We start from the raw sequence: 22215 nt of genomic DNA, 5'->3' as shown, positions 1-22215 counted from the left end.
AAAAAGGTTAAAGTGTATAAGACTTGAAGAAAAAAATCTATAATTGCTCAGAGTCAACTGACAGTCAGAAGTTTGGACAGAAAGTATAAAGCAGTAGAAGTAACTAAGGTATAAAAAGCAGTAGCGAATGACTAAAAGATTAACAAGGCAGAAAAAATAGGAGGTAAAGTTTGCCAGAAAATAAAAGGTATTTTCCTATAGATACATAGAAACATAGAAAACCTACAGCACAATACAGGCCCTACAGCCCACAAAGTTGTGCCGAACATGTCCCTACCTTAGAAATTACTAGGCTTACCCATAGCCCTCTATTTTTCTAAGCTACATGTACCTATCCAAAAGTCTCTTAAAATACCCTATTGTATCTGCCACCACCACCGTTGCCGGCAGCCCATTCCACGCACTTATCACTCTCTGTGTAAAATAACTTACCCCTGATATCTCCTCCGTACCTACTCCCCAGCACCTTAAACCTGTGTCCTCTTGTGGCAACCATTTCGGCCCTGAGAAAAAGCCTCTGACTATCCACATGATCAGTGCCTCTCATTATCTTGTACACCTTTATCAGGTCACCTCTCACCCCCAGTCACTCCAAGGAGAAAAGGCTGAGTTCACTGAACCTATTCTCGTAAGCATGCTCCCCAATCCAGGCAACATCCTTGTATATCTCCTCTGCACCCTTTCTATGGCTTCCACATCCTTCCTGTAGTGAGGCGACCAGAACTGAGCACAGTACTCCAAGTGGGGTCTGACCAGGGTCCTACATAGATGCAATATTACCTCTCGGCTCTTAAATTCAATTCCACGATTAGTGAAGGCCAATACACCATATGCCTTCTTAACTGCAGAGTCAACCTGCGCAGCTGCTTTGAGCATCAAATTAACACAATGGTTCAAAGTTCAAACTACATTTATTATCACAACATGTATGCACTGCACGACCTCGAGATTCAACTCCTTGTAGGCTGCTATAAAACAAAGAAATCTCAAAAGAACCCACCAAAAAAACCAATGCGCAGAGAGAGAGAAAAAAAAATTAAAAAATCATGCAACTAGCTTCAGAACCAGAGTTTTATGAAAGACACAAAGCCAGACATCACTGGACTTAGAGCAGGCAACAGCCACAGTTCATTCCAAAGCCATGTAAATGTTGCAAAACCACAGGCGCAAAGCCATGCACCACTGCATTCCAGCCTAGAGCTGAGGAAACTTCGCTGAGCAGCGAGCAGAGCTGGCCCATCCCTTGCCTCCGGTCCTGACACCCTCACCTTTCCAAACTGGCCCATCACTTAAGTTGTCCAAACAGTGGGTCGTTGATCGTTCTGGGGCCTGGACTCTTCCGCTATCATTAGGCCCGTACCTTACCTTTCCAATTCAGCACAGCACTTAAATCAATCAGACGTTGGAACTTTCCCGGCTGTTGGGTCACCATGACTCCACCTCAAACTCTGTTTCGACCCTGACTCCGCTTGCCTCAAACAGACCTTCACCACCGCTCATCTCCACTTGCCTCAACCACCTTTTGCTTACGCTCCATTGTTAACATTGATCATTATTAATTAAGTCTTATTAATAAGGTATACAGTAGTGTCCTTTGTTTTGCTTTTCGCCACCTGTAAGTAGTTGATGTTATCACCAGCGCCATTGTAAACCAGTGCTGTAGAAACTGAAATTAAGAAGAAGGCAAATAATTTAAACAGGAATTTTGTATCAATCTTCATTGTTGAGGATACAAGTTACACCCCAGAAATTGTTGCGAAGTGGAACGGAAGTCAGGAAAATTTTAGCCACTGGGATAGTGACATGGTTGAACTTGAACTATAGGTGATAAATCTTTAGGTCCAGATGAGCTTCCTTCTAGGATCATGGAACAGGTGACTAGAGACAATTAATGTGCCTGTTTCAGTTTTCCAAAATATCCTAGGTTCGGAGAAGGTTCTAATAATTGGGAAAAAAAACAGATGTAATTCACAAAGGAGAGAACACAGAAAGTAGGAAGCTAGAGGTCAGAAAAATGTGTGCTTTGTCATAGGATAAATGTTGGAAACTATTGTTAAAGAGTGTTTACAACTTAGAAACATTCAAGTCAAAGTCAAAGCCAACACGGGGAAACGTGACCAATTTATTGCAGTTCACGTGCTGTAGGTAAGGGCAGCCGGTGGATGTACCGTTCTTTACAGGAGACATCTCTTAAGATGATATACCAAAGGTTATTGCAAAAAAAGATGCAGGAGGAAACACATTGTCATGGGTAGAGGACTGACTAAGTGACAGCAAACAGAGCTTAGGCACTAATGGATCTTTTTCTGATTGGCAAGATGTAACAAGTAGTGTGGCACAGGTTTGGTGAAAGATTGCAGAGTACTGAGTTGCGTGGGATATGGGTGACCATGTGCATGATATGTGCATGATATTCTGGTACGACAAGCAATTAGGAAATCTAACAGAATCTTATCACATATTGTTAGGGGAAATTAATAAAGTAAGAGGTAATGCTTTATTTGAATGGGGCATTGGTTAGACCCATATCTGGGCATTGCAAGCAGTGTTGATCTCCCTATTTAAGGAAATATGTTAATGCGTTGGCAGTAGTTCAGATGTTTATTAGACCAAAACCTAAATTTGGCAGGTTGCCTTCTGGGAACGGGTAGGACAGGCTAAGTTGCTTTCAGCTGGAATTTAGAGGACTGGGAAGAGACTTGACTGGAATGTATGTACACTCAATGTTCACTATATCAGGCACCTCTTGTACCTAATAAAGTGGCCATTGTGCGTGTGCTCGTGGTCTTCTTCTGTAGCCCTTCCACTTTAACGTTCAACGTGTTGTGCATTCAGAGATGCTCTTCTGCACTCCGCTGTTATAACATATGGTTATTTGAGTTACTGTCACCTTCCAGCCAGCTTGAATGAGTCTGGCCTTTCTCTTCTGACCTGTCATTAACAAGACATTTTCGCCTACATTGTCAGCACTGTTACCTCCAAGCCGAGCGGCTGCTCCTGCGCACATACCACACAGCTGGAATAAAGACAGATGAGGAGGAGTTTATGAAACATGAAGATTTTTCTTTGTGCTATATTTCATTATACTCTTAAATTAATAAATAAATCAAAAGTATGTGATTTTCAATTTTCATTCTAATTATTCATGATATAAATATTATGAAAATAAAAATTTAAACTACCATGCAGTTTTAAGGTCATGTAAAAATTTCCTGCTGGGTGCAATAGTTAGTCCACACAGCTGTAAAAAAAATGGGGGAAACATTGTTTTTTTTGTTTTCTGTACCATTCTCTATAAACTCTAGAGACTGTTGTGTGTGAAAATCCCAGGGGATTAGCAGTTTCTGATATACTCAAACCACCCCATCTGGCACCAGCAATCATTCCATGGTCAGTCACTTAGATCACATTTCTTCCCCATTCTGATGTTTGGTCTGAACAACAACTGATCCTCCTGACCATGTCTGAGTGCTCTTATTCATTGAGTTGCTAACACATGATTGGCTGATTTGATATTTTCCTTAACGAGCAAGTGTACAGGTGCACCTAATAAAGTAGCCACTGAGTGTAAATGATTCTGGGAATCCTCGGCAAGGTGGATGTGTAGAGGATGTTTTTTCCTGTGGAAGAATCTAGAACCAAGGGGTTACTGTTTTAAAATAAGGGATCTTTGGAACTCTCTTCTCTAAAGTCAGCGAAAGGCATCTCTGAATACATTTATAAAGTAAAGATCAATGGATTCTTGATGAACGAGTTAAAGATTGTGGGCATGGGTGGTTGGGGTGGGGATTGAGAGAGAATGTGGAGTTAGGATCGAAATGAGATCAGCCGGTAATTGATTAAAGAGTGAAACAGCTTGAAGGTCTGAGTGGCCTTTTCCTTTTTCTAAACTGTACACTATCATGCATATATTTACAAAATTAAATTTTAATTGAAGCAAAGGTGTCTGGTGGTAATTTAATATACTATTGGAAGTTTGTTTGGACTTCATGCAATCGTGCATAACCTTTTTGCTTTAAAATTTCAACTAGCAAGTTTGTTTCTGAAACACATGAAACAGCCTTGTTTCCTTGGCTGCCTAAGTTTAGGCAAGATAATCTCCGGCCCCACCAAACTTGTGAGTTTGAGGCGCGAGCCCACCCCAAGCCCCCTGTTGTGTGGATGCTGTGTAATTGACTACCCTGTTACAAATTAATGTCACTAAATAACAGTATAATTAATATTTATGAATCTTAACTAAAGGTTTAGTAAAGAATAACAAAAAGGAAAGGTCGCATTCTAATTAAACAGTCAAATGTGCACAAGTGGGAGCTCATCTTGAACTTCTCTATCAGTGATGCTCTGAGCCCTCGGTCAACGTGAAACTTCACACCACCTTCCGGACATTGCTCACAGTCCATCTCCCATGGGATCGTACGCTACGACTGGTTCTCTCCAGCATCTTCTCTCTTCATCTCATTTCAAACAAAAAAAAACCTCAAGCCCAACCTCATTGGCCCTCACCAAGAAAACTTCCCGCTAACTGGATGGCACACATTCCACATCATCCCTTATCTTCAACAGTAAGCCAAACAGGCTGAAAGCAGAACAGAGCTGCTAAACGAAATACCTACAGCATGACAGTAAAGATGTGAACCAGGGCATTACATATATAATTAACAAGCCTTTACCCCCACCTCATATGAGTTATTCTGATTTTAAAAAATTATTTGCAATGTCCTAGATACAAGTTGGTAACCAAATATCTCTGCCTTGATACAGATCAAATATAGAGACAGTCTTTTGAGTAAAATGTACAAAAAACAGTTGCAGGCATAGGCTATCAGGCCCTTCAAGCCTAGCCCTCCATTTAAAATGATCATGGCTGATTTTTGCTGGTCTCACCCCTCTTGTGCCATTTCCTCCAATACCCCTTTATTTCTTGATTTATCCAACTCCACTTTAAACACTTCCAATGATCCAGCTTTCATCACCTGCCAGCCAGAGAAGTCCTCAGATTCTCCATTCTCTGTAAAAAGGAACTTCTAAATATTTCAGTCTTAATTGACCATCCTCTGGTGTAAGACTCTAACACTTGAGAAAACATCCCAACTTTTACTCCGTAAAGCCTCCCCTAAGACCTTATATATTTGAATAAGGTCACCTCATTCTTTCAACTCCAAGGAATACAGGCTGAAAGTACTTAGCTTCTCTTGGTAGGACAACCCTCTCTTCTGGTGAATCTGCTTTGTACTGCCTCCAGTGTTACCATAAGCACCACATATCTGCAGAATCTACAGACTGTTTCTTACCAGTGTTACTGTACCTTGGGACCAAAACGGTACACATTATTCCAGGTGTGGCCTCACCAACACCCTGTAGAATTGCAACAAACCCTCTCCATTTTTAACCAATCTCTTTGCAAAAAAGGGCAAAATGCTGCGTGCTTTTTTAATTACACATCAAACCTACCTGTTAGTTCTTTGTAATTCATGCATTTAAGCACATAATGCATCTCCATACTTTACTCACTTTCAGTTTCTGTCCATTTACCAAGTTATCGGTCTTTTGATTTGTCTTGCTAAAGTACCTGACCTCACTAATTATAGAATGGGGTTGAGAGGGAAATGGATCAGCCATAATGAAATGGTGGAACAAACTTGATGGGCTGAATGGCCTAATTCTGCTCCTATGTCTTATGGTCCAGTTAATCTTCATATTTAAGTTCACTGTCATGGGCGTACATACCTAGGGTATAATGAAGCTTTTTGTGTAGCAATTTGGTATAGTATAAACATGGCAATAATAAATTACCTAAATTAAATTAACATAAAATATGCATAACTTACATGACAGTATAAACAGAAACTAAAAACATAATGGCATTAGTGTGATTTGAGGGAAATACAGTCTGAGGTAGAATTGGGGATTTTAGCTCAGTTCAAGAACCTGACAATAGTGAGGAAAAAGCTGATGTTGGACCTTGAGGGGTAGGCCTTCAGGCTCCTGTACCTCCTGCCTGATGGTAACAATAAGAAAAAGACAAGGCCCAGATTGCAGAGGTCCTTCATGCTGAATATTCCCTTCCTGACATGTTGCCTCTTGTGTCAATTCTAGCTTAAATAACCTCTCGAAGCATTTCATTATGGTAGATGTGAGTCCTCGATGGAGGGGATAGCTGAACTCATGACGGACTAGTCTCTATAGTCTCTTGTGTTCCTGTGCACACATTCCCACTCCAGACTGTGATGCAACCAATCAAAATGCTTTTCACTGTTCATTTGTGAAAGTTTGACAGGCATTTGTCGATGTGCGTAATCTCTTTAAACTTCTAACAAAGCAAGTTTTCTTCATCGTTGCATCTGGATCCAGACTAGGTCTTCCATCCCACTTCACACGTGGGGCTCCCCCGTTCCCCCTATCTGGTTCAAGCTGTCATTCACCTCTTCCCTAATGGTTCCCATTCTCAACTCTTTTACTTGGCTGAATCTAGTTCTGATAGCACTTAGTGTTCCTGCTTATTCCCCTCCAGTAGCTGTCTTTTCACTCCCTGCCTCCCACCTTGGTCCATCTGTTTTATTCCCCCTTTCCCTCTTTCTCTTTGTCTGCCTCCATCTATCATTCACTGGCCACAGTCTTCAAACTCACCTCTGCTCACCTCCCCTACCTGGCACTACCTGCCTATCGTCATACTCCCCACCTCAGTCCACCAATCACCTCAGAATCCTTGTTGCTTCTTCCCTTTTCTTCTTTTCAATGGTGATCTCAGTCCTGATGTAGGGTTTCAAACCAAAATGGGAAGAGTTCCTTTCCTTCCACAGATGCTGCTCAACTCACTGAATTCCTCACACAGATTGTATGTTGCTCCAGATTGCAGTTTCTGCAGTTTGTTGGTCTCTCTAGATCCTCCAGGAAGTTCACTACCAGGAACCTGAGGCTGCTTACCCTTTCTGCTGCAGACCATTCAAGAGGAGTAATGGTACTGCACCTGACTTCCCCTTCCAAATGTCCACATTTAGTTCCATGGCTTTGCTGACATTGAGAACAAGGTTAATGTTGTGACTCCACTCAATCAGCCAATCTGTCTCACCTCCTCATCACCATCACAGTAGTGGCATCATTGGTGAATTTATAGATGGCACTTCGCCACACAGTTATGAGAGTAGAGCAGTGGGCTAAGCACTCATCCTTGAGGTGTGCCTGTGTTGATAGTTAGCAAGGAGAAGATCTTATTACCAAACCACACTGACTGGTCACCCAATAAGGAAAAGGAAGTCAAGAATCCAGTTTCAGAGGGAGTTTGGAGGCCCAATTTGAAGCTTGGTGACTAATACATAGGGAAAAATGGTTTTGAATAGAGCTGAGAGCCAGCCAGATTGCATCTGCTGTAGACCTCTTGCAGTGGTAGGGAAATTACAGCAGGTTCTTGCTCAGGCAGGAGTCAATTCTAGCTTAAATAACCTCTTGAAGCATTTCATTGTGGTAGATGTGAGTACTTATTGCGACAGTTATTGAGGCAGCTCACCCGAATCTTCCTGGGCAATGAAAGGATTGCTGTCCTATTGAAATAGACGGGAACCTCAGATTATAGAAGTGAGAGGCTGAAGGTGTCCTTGTCAATACACATTTTAGTACCTAGCCAGGTACACTATCGGGGCATGATGCCTCATGATTGTTCATGCTCTTGAAGGATGTTTAGATTGTGGGCTCTGAGCCAGAGATCACAAGGTCACCAGGGAATTCACAGATAATATAGTGTTATTAGGATATTATTTTAGAATTAGAAACCTACTATCATTCACCTTGATCTAGGGTTTAATGGGTTAACATTCATTTGTGCTATAAACACGACTGATGTAAGTTATTTGAACATAGACAAAAACTAGTGCTGTTTAGGACCGTGGGCAGAAGGTCAGGTAACTTAGAAAACTCAATAGCTTTACTAATGACAGCAAAAGCTTTTAGGAGCATCTGAGTTGCTTACTCCAAAGAGACAAACCCATAACATGACATGTTAATGAGATTTCATTCTCAGATTTTGGAAGCAATTTTAACTTAACATTTGTTGAACAACAACACACACCAAATGCTGGTAGAACACAGCAGGCCAGGCAGCATCTATAGGGAGAAGCGCTGTCGACGTTTTGGGCCGAGACCAGTCCTGACAAAGGGTCTTGGCCCAAAATGTCGACAGCGCTTCTCCCTATAGATGCTGCCTGGCCTGCTGTGTTCTACCAGCATTTGGTGTGTGTTGTTGTTTGAATTTCCAGCATCTGCAGATTTCTTCGTGTTTGTTCTTAACATTTGTTGACCTGTTTCACAAGTGTAAGGCAATGCATTTTGAGACATCAGTTATCAACTGGGCATATAGAGTAAACAGCAGAGATCTCAGGAGCATTGAAGTACAGAAGGGACTTGGGTTCTGAAAGAGGTAGCTGAAGAGATTGTGGAGGCATTAGTAGTGATTTTTTAAGAATCACGAGATTCTGGAATGGTTCCAGAGGACTGGAAAATTGCAAATGTCACTCCACTCTGTAATAAGGGAGGGAGGCAGAAAACAGAACATTCTAGGCTTCAGTGGTTGGGAAGATGTCGGAATCCATTAATAAAGATGATGTTTTGGGATTCTTGGAGGCACATGATAAAGAGAGCCAAAGTCAGCATGGTTTCTTTAAGTGAAAATCTTGCCTGACAAATATGTTGTATTCTTTGAGGAAATAACAGACAGGATAGACAAAGGACAGTCATTGAATTTTGTTTACTTGGATTTTCAGAAGGCTTTTGATAAGGTGTCACTCTTGAACCTGCTTAACAAGATAAGAGCCCGTAGTATTACAGGAAAATACTAGCATAAATAGAAGATTGGCAGGAGGCAAAGAGTGTAAATAAAGGGGGCATTTCTGGTTCGGTGCTGGTCATTGTTGGTGTTCTGCAGGGGCTGGTGTTGGGACTGCTTCTTTTCCCGTTATATGTTAATGATTTGGTTGACAGAAGTCATGGATTTTATGACTAAGTTTGTGAAGATAGATGGAGGGACAGGTAGTGCTGAGGAGGCAGAGAGTCTGCAAAAGGACTTAGACAGATTAGGAGAATGAGCAAAGAAGTAGCAGATGAAATATAGTGTAGGGAAGTGTATGTTCCTGCACTTTGATAGAAGGAATAAAGGTATAGGCTATTTTCTAAATGGGAAGCTCATTGAGAAATCAGAGGTGAAAAGGGACTTGGAAGACCTCGTGCTGTATAGGTTAACCTGCAGGTGGAGTCAGTGGTAACGAAGGCAAATGCAATGTTAACATTCATTTGAAGAGGACCAGAATACAAAAGCAAGGATATAATGCTGAGGCTTTTTAAGGCATTGGACAGACCATGCTTAGAGTATTGTGAGCAGTTTTGGGCCTTTATCTAAGAAAGGATGTGCTTAAAGGGCCAAGAGGTCATTCTCAAGAATGATCCTATGAATGGAAGGGTTAGCATATGAGGAACATTTGATGGCTCTGGGTCTCTACTCACTGGAGTTTAGAAGAATGAGGAATCTCATTGAAACCTACTGAATATTGAAAGGCCTGGATAGAGTGGCTGTCAAGAGGATGTTTCCTATATCGGTGAAGTCTTGGACAAGAGGACATGTCCTCAGAATAGAAGGATTTCTTTTTAGAACAGAGATGAGGAGGAATTTCTTTAGCCAGTAAATCTGTGGAATTCATTGCCACAGATGGCTGTGGAGGCTAAGTCATTGAGTATACTTAAAGTGGAGGTTTACAGATTCTAGATTAGTAAGGGCATCAAAGATTGCAAGGAGAAGGCAGGGCAATGGGGTTGAGAGGGAAAATAAATCAGCCATGGTGAAGCAAACTTGATGGGCAGAATGGCCTAATTGTGCTCTTATGTCTTATGATCAAAGCAGTGGTCAGGCTGCACCTCGAATATTTTATACAGTTCTGGACACCTCACTACAGAAGGATCTGGTAGCATTTCAAAGGTTTCAAAGGTACATTTAATGTCAGAGAAATGTATACAATATACATCCTGAAATGCTTTTTCTTTGCAAACATCCACGAAAATAAAGGAATGCCCCAAAGAATGAATGACAGTTAAATGTTAGAACCCCAAAGTCCCCCGCAAGTCCCCCCCACATGCATAAGCAGCAGCAAAGCAACAACCCCCCCAGCAAAAAAGCATTGGCGCCCCCCCCCACCGAGCACTCAAGCATACAGAAAAGCATCAATAAAGACATAGACTTACAGTACCCCAAAGACTACTTGTTCACATGGTATTCGACATATCACAGTCTGTCTGTCTCTCTCCCTCTCCCTCTCCCTCCCTCCCTCCCTCCCTCCCCAATAATGGAAAAAGGGATGTCTCTGTTTCACAGCGAGAGGGGAGACACAACACAACAAACTTGCTGATTTACGATGCTAGAAGTCTGTTGCGTCACTTCTCCAAGCTCGCAACTCAGGTTTCTGGGCACACGGCAAGCAGCCAGCTCACTGCTTTTGATCTTCCGTCTCCCACGACACACCAGTTTCCTGCGGAGGCACCTACCTCGAGTCTGCCCACCTCCAGAGCCACGAAATCCCAGAACCCTAAAGGCGCACTAGTCTTCTAGGCCATGCCCTTGGCACATCGAATAGCAGCCAGTCATGAGACCCTGAGAGCGGGTCCCATTCCCAGAAAGAACCAAAGTCAGTGTGTAACTCCAGGTCAGGACCTTCAAAAGAACCTTGAAAGGGAAAAATAGAGATATTAAAGATGGAAATAGAGCTGTTTCTAAAGACGCAAGCAAAGGAGCCGCTGTTAAGCGTCATCATTCTCCTAAGCTAAAGAATATCAAAAGATTAACTGGGATGTTGCTTGTAATGGAGGACTATTTTTTATAAGGAGCGATTAGTTTATTGGGTTTATTGTTTCTAGAACACAGGAGGGTGTTTATCAACTTAGGACCCAGCATAGATAGTGTAGACAGAGTCTACTCCCCAAGATGTGGAAAACCAGAGGGCATATTTTTATGGTGCAAGAGGATAAATTTAAAGAGTATCTGAGTGACAAGTTTTTCCACACACAGGGTGGTGCTTATGCGGAATGAGCTATCAGAAGATCTGGGAGAGGCTGTTACAATTACAGCACTCAAATGTGATCGGATAGGAGAGAAACAGTGTTGTGAGACTAAAGTGGGAAAATGGGACTAGAGTAGGAAAGCATCACGGCCTGGATGGGTTGGGCAAAAACAGCCTCTTTTTGTGCTGTACAGCTCTTTAATCATGTGACTCTTTGAGAATTTGAGAGAGACAGCAGTTCAAAATGATGAACATGGCCATATTCAGCACCCGTCCTCTGGTGAAGCATAAGAACTGGTAGGATCGTGCTGTGACCAGTCCTTCCCATTTTATAGCTCTCCATAACCCTTAGGCTGTGCAAGGTGAAACTAGAAGAACTGCTTTTTCACTGTGCCTGATCCCCAGTGCTGTCTTTGTGGAATCTCTATATTAACTGTGTGGTCTCCTCCCACATTCCAAAGCCATGTGGCAATTGGTTCATTGGCTGCTAAAAATTGCCCTTAGCTGTATGGTAGAATGTGAGGCATATTGTTAACAAAGTGGGGAGAATATCTTTCAGGGAAAGTTATTGAAGGATTGCTTTGTGAGTTGGTATAAACTTGATGGGGCAAAGTGGCCTTTTCTTATACTGTAGGAGACACAGATCTGCTATCTGTCTGCTTCCATCTCCACTCCAGTTGCCAGTTTGACTCCCATCAAAGCTCAGTGAGTCCTGCTTTCTTCCACAAGGCTTTTCACACCACCATTTGGTCAGCCTCTCAATCTGGCCAACTGTTGCATGGGAAATAGCTTTGGAATATAGATTTACAACCTCATTTTATTACTGCAATTTTTGGCATACCAAATGAAGATGGTAATCAGTTTTCCCCCTCAATCAGACGAATGATTGCTTTTGTAACATTAATGGCCAGAAGGTCTATATTACAAAATTGGAAAGAAGTAAATCCTCCTACCACGTTTCAGTGGCTTTCTCAAACTATTTCTTATCTGAGCCTGGAAAAAATTAGAAGCACTATTTTTGACTCATCAATTAAATTTGAAGAAACTTGGAGACCGTTTATTCGACATTTTCATATGAATTAATTTGGCCTTTTCCAGACCTTCTTTCTGCTTATTCATGTTCAGGTATGGAGTTCTGGAGTTTTTTTGACACTATCATATACTTGTAAGCTATTACTATTGCCCATGTTAGTTTAGTTTAGTGTTTTATTTTTCTTAATATATACTTTTTTCACATATTTTCAAATTTTTTCTTCTTTTAATGGTTATTTTTGTTTTTTTTTCATATATAATCATATGGACTTGATTGATTAAGATATTTTTTTCTGCTGATGTTTAATAGGATATTGTTATCTTATTATCAACGTGACTTCAAGTCTATTGTATTCATAATTTACTCATTATTATGTTATGTTTTTTTTATATGTATATATGAAAATCAATAAAAAAATTGAAAAAGAAAGAAAGAAAAGAAAAAGGAAATAGCTGATCTGAAATCCAGCTGTTGTTCACATTCCTTGCTTCTTTCAAAAAAATGCTTAATCACTGGCTGATTGAATAACTTGCTGACCCACTTGAAAAGCTTCATGTTAAAACTGCCATGAGATTTTCACAGACTGGCTTGATTTGTAATAAATTCCCACACTTGTATAGTTCGAGATAAGAGTAATTCATCTCTTGGGAAAGAACAGATCATATTTTCCCATGTATATTGTCCACGTATATTCCCATTCAACATGTGTGGAGATGAAGGAGAATAGCAATGTCTGCAGCATTGAGGATCATGTATAATCTGACTGATACCTTTGCGCTTCTTCACTTTTAATAATGGGTTTCAAATAATATATTTGAAGGCACTTGTAGCTCAACTATTGGTGCATATTACTATGCGTCCAGCTGTTATACAGTATATTTATTATTCTAGTATTTGACGGAGCCACTGCAACATTAAAGTAAACCCAGGGGAAAATGTAGGTTGGTTTAAATGTACTCTACTGAAGATTCAAGATTCAAGTTTATTTCTCAAACGTACTTCAAAATACACAGTGAAATGCATTGTTGCATTTACAACCAAACAGGAAGCAAAGAAGTAAAATCGCCCAAGTTATTTAGAGTGACTTCTTTTAAAACCAAATTCTGTAAATCCCAAATGTACCATGTGATATTTATCTGATACTCTCGGATTTCATTTCTGGAGAAGAAGGGCTACTTTTGTTGATCTATACCAGATAAAATATATTCTAATTATTCCTTCTCTTTGCTTTGATGCAAATAGAAATCATGAAATTTCTTGTCATTGTACAGCTGTTTGACTGTCTCTTTAATGTTATTCATAACCTTCTGTTAATTTGACATATTTCTAATAAGTAAATTATATCACTGTCAGATTTACACAAAAACAACATGTGAAAAAGTCCAAGCAACACAAACAAAATACTGGTGGAACACAGCAGGCCATGCAGCATCTATAACCGACTTCGTTCTGACGAAGGGTCTCGGCCCCAAACGTCGACAGTGCTTCTCCTTATAGATGCTGCCCGGCCTGCTGTGTTCCACCAGCATTTTGTGTGTGTTGCTTGAATTTCCAGCATCTGAAGATTTCCTCCTGTTTGCATGTGAAAAAGTGCCCTTCGAGCTTGGGTAGAGGATTGCTACAATTCATCTGACCTAGGTATTTAGATGACTACATGCCTGAAAATGTATTTTTTCTGATAGGGAAGATGATTTTGTTTCAGGGTTGTATCAAACGACGCTGGAAATTTGACAAGACTTTTACATATCTGACTGATTTGCGTATAACACTTCGATCAAACAACATAATTTTCCCTGACCATTGTCAGAGGCGTTAGTTATATGGGCAGTGACTGGCCAGGGTAGTTCGTGAGTAGAGTAGGGTCTCAGTCAGGGACCGAGAATGACCAGTGAGTCTGTGGATCAATGAAAGTGGAGTTGAACCATTTGCCCAAGCTTGGTGGGTAGGGGTGTGAGGAGGTGAGTAGGGACCTGATGTTAATAGTGGAGCTGGAACAGTAAGACTGGATCTTCAGTGCTCTACTCTACTCCCCAGACTCTCACAACTGTGTGGCCAGATTCTGCTCCCACTCCATCCACAAGTTTGCAGGTCATACCATTGTTGTAGGCTGTATCTCAAATAACAATGAGCTGGAGTACAGGATGGGGATGGAGAGCCTAGTGTCAAGGCATCATGATAATAACCTTTCTCTCAATATCAGCAAACCAAGCAAGCTGGTTATTGACTTCAGGAAGGGGAGCGATGCAAATACGCCTGTTTGCATCAATGGTGCTGAGGCCAAGAAGGTTAAAAGGTTGAGAGCTCAAGCTCCAGAGAGTGAACATTATCGATAGCCCATCTTGCTCCAACTACATTGATGTCACAAACACCTCTACTTTTGCAGATGGCTGAAGAAATTTGGCCTATCCCCTTTGACACTCACCAATTTTACTGAGGTACCATTACAAGCATCCTATCTAGATGCACCGCAGCTTGGTATGGCAACTGTTCTGCAAGGAGTTTCAGGAGATGTGGACACAGCTCAGCACATCAGCTTCCCATCCATGGACTCTGTCTGCATTTCTCACTGCTTTGGTAAAGTAGCCAGCAGAATCAAAGATCCCACCCACGTCAGACATTATTCTCTTCCATCCCAATGGGCAGAAGATACAAAAACCTGGAAGCATGTACTACCAGGCTCGAGGACAGCTACTGTTCCACTATTCCACTGTTATAAGTCTATTGAATGGTTCTTTGGTACAATAAGATTTTTTAGCAAAATGAACTTTATTCATAATAAAAAATATTACAAGAATAAACTGCTCAATTCCATTTCTTTCTTGACATTCATTGTCAATGCTTTAGGTATCGTTCTATTACATTCATACACTCCAGCCACCCAACCGCAGACCACAGTGGCAAACGGTACTGCAGCATTAAAGCCAGGACCAACAGGCTCCGGGCCATCAGATTGATCAATACACATTGATCTGATTGCACATTTGACTGTACATTGTATCTGTCTATACATACATGAATACAAAACAATTATGTATTGTATACAAACTTAGTGCTTGGGCAATATCCTCCCACATTTCCTTTTCTTATTGCTTGTACATAGTGACTGAGACATAACATAAAGAGTTTTACTCCCTCAGGTTGTGAGATGGATGTAAAAAATACAATAAAATTCTAATTCTAAATACATCAATAGCACTGCTGCTGTTAGCACTCTGGATGGAATACTGCTACAATAATTGAGGGAATTCCTTCTGCAAGCTGCCCTTCGCTCTCTAGTAGAGGAGCCCTATACTGTGGTTCTTCCCCACCAGGCCTCAGTGTTTCCCTCAGCATGTACTCTTGCAGCCTGGAGTGTGCCAGTCAGCAGCATTCCTCCACAGACACCTCAGTGTGCTGGCAGACCAAAGGGTGTCTATCATCAAGTTGAAGGTCTGCCAGTAGCACTTGATGATCATCTGCCTATGTGTCCCTGGGAATAGCCTGTAGTCCAGAGAGTTTCCTGTCACACAGCTGCTTGGATGAACCATGACACAGGCCCTTTCATCTTTCTCCACACCCTCTTCTCAAACCCACAGTCCGCAAAGAGTTGAACTACTGTTGCTTCCCCACTACAATCACCTTGTGGGCAGTGGGTTATGGGGATGATGCTCTGGGCATGCAGAAGGGACCTGACAGGGAGTGACCCTCCCACCAACAGCCAGGCAAGGCCTTGGTGATTGTTGGTGAGGCTTGTCAACAAGGCATTCTGCCAGATGGTCTGGACTGTCTGCTCAGAAAACCATCCCACCCTGTCACCCTCACCCTGATGACAACCTCTGTGTGTGGCTGCAGAAGGATCCACATGGGACCTAAGTTCGTGGACACCAAGTACCCTTACATGCTGAAGTTCTACCTGTCCCCAATGTTGCAAAGAATGGGTCTGGCCCCATTGCTGCACAATGTTTTGCTCAACTAGACTACCTGTTCTTAATGGGTAAGTTCTTCTGGGCCAACAGCTTTGACTATAAGTTCATCTGGCAGACGACCTGCAGACACTGCAGGTGTAGTGTGATAAGATGGATTCTTGACCTCATAATATATTTCGCTATGATCTCACATCTTGTTGTCTACCTGCACTGCACTTTGTAACACCTTATATTCAAGGTTCTGATCTCAACAGTACCAGGTGCACCAGCCATAGCCAGTGTAAACTTGAGGGGCCAGGTACAAAATGTATTCTATCCCAAGGCTCAGGGCATTACAATCCAATGACGAGGTCAGGGAAGGGCATAGTCCATCACTTTCTGCTTTGTGTATTATAATATGGAAGTCTACAACTGGCTGATAGTCACATTAGCTTGCATTCTTTTGTATGGATTCACAGTTTTCTTTGCCAGCACATTACAGACTATTATTTATTAAATTATTAAAATTGATTCATGTTGAGAACTGAATCAATTAAAGTTTAAAATTACCATACAGCCTTGAAACCTTTCAACAAATTATTTGAAATTCCTCTGCCTTATCTCTTATCAGTAATTTAAGTATGATAGAGGCATCTTCTCAGTTTCTGGCAAATCTCTTGTACTCTGTAAGTACATTGAAAAGATGGAGAAAACTAGATCATATGAAAGTCAGATTTGTGTCTCTGATGCTTCTATTTTCTAATTAAGCACACTATGTTAGCATTTGCTCTTAATTAAGTTGTTATTAAAGTCCTAAGTGTATTATTTCATCCAACTTATTCTGGACATTTATTAACAGTTGTCAATCAGCTTTGATTTGCATGATTATATCCCTCCTTGTATTTGCTGTTATTGATTGACATCATCTGAAGCATATGATTAAATTGTGCTCTGGTAATTCACTCTCAGGTTCCAATTCTGCATATGGTGATGTGCGTGGTAGCATATGAAGATCAAATAAATTTCACTTTCTGTTTTTGTTTCAAAGGACAACATGGGTGATTGAACCCATTGTTCTCGACATTATGAGTTTTCTCAAATCATCCACATGGTCGTTTAAATCTGGAGTAGTAATCAAAACAAATTGACTTGAAATAGACTGGCTGTGCTTTCATGAAACGTAATTGAACAAGAAAGGAGTTATTATTAATGTGCCTGAGGAATTTTGTTTCCAAACTATTGTAGTGCACAAGCTAGTGATGTTCTTCAAATCACAAGTGATTGTTCCTGTAACCAGCACCTGTCAATTTTCTGCCTTTCAGGTATAGGTTCAGTTTACTTTCATGCAACTTTGAGCTTCTTTGGTCAAATGTTGGATGAACTTGCAATTCTTTGGGTTCTAATGTGTGCCTTGGCCATGTGGTTCCCCAGACGATATTTACCACGGATCTTTCGACGAGACAGGTAAAGCTGGACCTGAACATTTTCCAGCTCGCGAATCAGCGACACTGTTAAAGTAGCCAATAGCAGATAGGGGTGGGGGTGAGGTGTGGTGGGGAAAGCATCAGGGAAGTTCACTTGTATAGAAAGTTTTTGAAGTGGATTGTTTTGTCAGTTGGAGTAGAGATGGAAAATGTAGTTCATTTTATGGGAAGTGATAAATATTTGAAGAAGGGAGTGAGTGGGATTAGTTTTCTATTTCACCTGTGATTTAAATTTATAATGCTGTTTATCCTCCTATTCATAGTGTCCACTGTGCTTAATACATCTTTACTGTTCAAAAGCCTTTCAAATGTTATCACAACAGGAATTCATCTTGTTAGAAATTTTATGTCGTTGCTATGTATTCAAACACCAATCAATTAAAATATTGTAAAATAAAAGTATTTCAAATATAATTCAGACTTTAAAATTTCCGAAGTAGGCTGTATATGGATTGTCATTAATTAACGTTGCTTTTATTAAATGATGTAGCGTATTGAGGTTACAGACTCTTAATGTGGAAACTAAATATGTAAATATCAATCTTAATTATTGGATTATTTGCAAAATATTTGGTTAGTGTTAGTCCTTTATACTGAATCAGGGAAAACTAAGCACTAGGAAATGGTTCAACTGATAAATATGTCATTTAGTAATGATGAAAAACAGGAAATACTTGAGATGTACTGAATATCTGTCTGCTTGTGTGGAAGGTCCTGCTGCATATTTGCACACTTACTGAGAAACCTTTGTAGACTGTATTTATTTAAAATGCTAATATTAGATGTTTTGTTTCCTGTCCTTTCATTTGCCTGGTGTAGATCTATTCTAAGTGAAACAAATGAAAAACAGGCATAGTTTTCTTGGGTTGATACATTCTTTATCAATGTTGTGAAGAGTGACTTGAACTCTTTTATTGGAGATAGGCTACACAACTGGTTATCTGCTGACGTTAGCCAGACTCATATGTAAGTCCTGGGAATCTGAGTTGAGTTCGGAGGATTGCAGCACCTGTGCTCTAGAATTAATCAATGACTTTAGAACGGATGGGAAAATTGTGGATGGGTGAGTTGAAAAATGAATAACAAATATAGGAGGCTGAGTTATAGAAGTTCAGTATATGATGTGATTGTTCTGTATTAAGTACCTACTTCCTGTGTCTTACATGCAAACATATTCAGAACTTGGTTTGTAAGTACACTGTGATAATTTTGCAGTGTAGAACACATACTGAAGCATGTAAGTGACACTTGGTGACACTGTTGGGAGTTATATACAGGCCCCCAAACAGTAGCCAGACTATAAATTTCAATGGGAAACAGAATAAGCATGTAATAAGGACAATGTTCCAATAGTAACGAGGTATTTCATTATGCAGGTGGATTGGGAAAATCAGGTTGGTGCTGCATCCCAAGAGACTTGTAGAATGTCCACAAGATGGCTTTTTAGAGCAGCTTGTGGTTGAGCCCAGTAGGGGAAAGGCAATTTTGGATTGGTTGTTGTGTGATAAACCAGATTTGATTAGGGAGCTTAAGGTAAAGGAACACTTAGGAGTCAGTGATCATAATATGTTAGAATTCACCCTGAAGTTTGAGAGGGAGAAGATATCAGTATTACAGTGGAGTAAAGGGAATTACAGAGGCATAAGAGAAGAGAGCTGGCCAAAGTTCATTGGAAGGGGACACGAGCAGAGACAACGGCAGAACTGCAATTCTGGCACCAACTCGGAAGGTGTGAGATAGGTACATCCCAAATGTGAAAAGGTATTCTAAAGAGAGGACAAGGCAACCGCGGGTGCCAAGGGAAGTCAAAGACAGCATAGAAGCAAAAGTGAGGGCAAATAATATGGCAAAAATTAGTGGGAAGTTAGAGGATTAGGAAGCTTTTAAAAACCAACAGAAGGCAACTAAACAAAAACATAAGGAGAGAAAGATGAAATATGAAGGTAAGCTAGCCAAAAGTATCAAAGAGGATACCAAAAGGTTTTTCAGATATAGTGTACAAAGAATAAAAGTGGGGCAAGAGTGATATTGGAGCACTGTAGAGGCAGTAACGGGGACAAAGAAGTGGCAGACGAACTTAATAAGTATTTTGCATCAGTCTTCACTGTGGAAGACCCTAGCCAGATATTCAGGAGCATCAGGGGGCAGGAGTGAATGTAGTTAAGGAGGAGGTGCCTGGGAAACTGAAAGGTCTGAAGGCAGATAATTCACTTGGACCAGATGGACTACAGCCCAGGGTTCTGAAGTAGGTAGTTGAAGAGATTGTGAAGACATTAGTAATGATCTTTCAAGAAGCACTTGATTCTGGAATGATCCTGAAGGACTGGAAAATTGTAAGTGTCACTCCATTTTTTATGAAGGGAGGAAGGCAGTAGAAAGGATATTATAGGCTAGTTAGCATGACCTTAGCAGTTGGGAAGATTTAGAATCCATTAAGGATGAGGGGTTGGGGTACAGACGGCATGGTTTCTGTAAGGGGAAATCCTCCCTGTCAAATCTGTTAGAATTCTTTGAGGAAATAACAGGCAGGATAGACAGAGAATAAAAAATGGGTAAGTCTGCAGATGCTGGAAATCCAAAGCAAATCACACAGAATGCTGCAGGAACTCTGCAGGCCAGGGAACATCGATAGAAATGAATGAACAGTTGATGTTTTGGACTGAGACTCTTCTTCAGGATTGGAAAGCAAGGTGGAAGATGCCAGAATAAAAAGCTGGAGTGAGGGGAAGATGAATAGCTAGAAGGTGATAGGTGAACCAGGGGAGTAGGAAAGGTAAAGGTCTGGAGAGGAAGAACCTGATTGGAGTGGAGAATGGACCATAGGAAAAAGGGAAGGAGGAGGGGACCCGGGGGAAGTGATAGGCAGGTGAGAAGAGGTAAGTGGCCAGAGTGGGGAAAAGAAGAAAAGAGGAAAGGGAGAGAATTTATTTTTACTGAAAGGAGAAATCAATATTAATGCCACCAGGTTGGAGGCTACCCAGAAGGAACATAAGGGTAGGCAAAGGGAGAGTCACAAGATTCAGAAATGGTTCCAGAGGACTGGAAAACTGAAAATGTCTCCCCACAATTTAAGAAGGAAGTGAAGCAAAGATAAAATTATGGGCCAGTTAGCTTGACCTCAGCGGTTGGAAAGATGTTGGGTGTCCATTATTAAGAATGAGGTTTTGGGGTACTTGGAGGCAGATGATAAAATAGGTTTCTTTAAGGGGAAATCTTGCCTGACAAATTCATTGGAATTATGTGAGGAAGAAGCAGAGAACATAGACAAAAACAAGTCAGTGGATGTTGTTTACTTAGATTTTCAGAAGGCTTTTGACAAGGTGCCACACATGAGGCTGCTTAACAAGATAAGAACCCATGGTCTTACAGAAAAGACTAGCGTGGATAGAAGATTGACAGATTGGGAAGGTGCAAAGAGTTGGAATAAAGGGGGCCTATTCTGGCTGGCTACCAGTGATGAGTGGTGATCTGCAGTGGTTGGTTTTGAACCACTTCTTTCAACGTGATATGTCAGTGATTTGGATGATGGAATTGATGGCTTTGTGGCCAATTTTTCAGATGATACAAAGATAGGTGGAGGGGCAGGTAATATTTAGGAAGCACAGAGTCTTCAGAAGGACTTGGACTGATTGGTAGAATGTACAAGGAAATGGCAGATATAGTGTAGGGAATTGTATAGTCATGCAATTTGCTAGAAGGAATAAAGATGTACTATTATCTAAATGGGAATAAAATTCAAAAATCATAGGTGGAAAGGGTCTTGGGAGTCTTTGTGAAGGGTTCCCTAAAGATTAACTTGCAGGTTGAGTCAGTGGTAAGGAAGGCAAATGCAATTTCAAGAGGTCTAGATATAAGAACAAGGATGTGATGCTGAGGGTTTATAAGGCATTGGTCAGACCGCACCTGGAGTATTATGTGCAGTTTTGGGCCCCTTATCTACGAAAAGTTATGCTGGTATTGGAGAGGGTCTCTAGGAAGTTCAGAAGAATGATTTAGGGAATGAAAGGGTTAACATATGTGGAGTGTTTGATGATTCTTGGCCTGTACTCACTGGAGTTTAGAAGTATGGGGGGGGGGGGATCTTATTGAAACCTATCGAATACTGAAAGGCCTACTCAGTGTGGATGTTGAGATGATGTTACCTATAGTGGGTGAGTCTGGGACCAGAAGGCACAGCCTCAGAATAGAGGGATGTCCATTTAGAACAGCCACGGACAGTTTTGGAGGCCAAGTCATTGAGTATATTTAAAGAATATGTTGATCGGTTCTTGGTTAGACAGGGCATTAAATGTTACAGGGAGAAGGCAGAAGAATGGGGTTCAGAGGGATAATAATTCAGACATGATGGTATGGAGGAGCAGAGTTGATGGGCCGAGTGGCCTAATTCTGCTCCTATGGGTTTTATGGTGAAATATTAAGTTCCTTCTCAACAGGAGACGGACATCACCAGTGCAAAGCTCTCAGCGCCTGCATGTTGGATTGATAGGCTGCACGGTTTGCCTTCACATGAAATGTTTAAAAATCATAGGCCTACTGGAGCCTGCATTGACTTAGAACAAGTATGGTTTCCATTATTGGATCGATAAACATTTCCTAAATATGACAATAAAACTTTCATGTATTTACAGTCATCATTTCTTCCCCGTATGCGGTGGCATGCACCTCTTTGGAGCAGGTGTAGGTGTAGGTTTCCCTCCACAGGGAATGAAATAAGCCCAATTCCAGTCAACAACTCATCTAGCAGGTGGGTGATAGCTCATGTCCTGTTGTATCCATCCAAA

The 22215-nt window shown here is 41.0% G+C and overlaps 1 protein-coding gene across 1 annotated transcript in view; it reads left to right on the top strand.

Moving 5' to 3' along the window:
* Positions 1–22215, top strand: part of acer2 (alkaline ceramidase 2) — a 62499-nt gene that overhangs the window by 7971 nt on the left and 32313 nt on the right. Inside the window, exon 3 of the mRNA XM_059970018.1 lies at positions 17273–17414. Coding sequence (XP_059826001.1) covers positions 17273–17414 — 142 coding nt within the window. The remainder of the gene's footprint in view (positions 1–17272; positions 17415–22215) is intronic.

The sequence above is a fragment of the Hypanus sabinus genome, chromosome 5 (genome assembly GCF_030144855.1).
Source record: "Hypanus sabinus isolate sHypSab1 chromosome 5, sHypSab1.hap1, whole genome shotgun sequence".
In the NCBI taxonomy this organism is placed as follows: Eukaryota; Metazoa; Chordata; class Chondrichthyes; order Myliobatiformes; family Dasyatidae; genus Hypanus; species Hypanus sabinus.
Note: the sequence above shows the minus strand (reverse complement) of the source record. Positions and strands in the feature narration are given on the sequence as shown.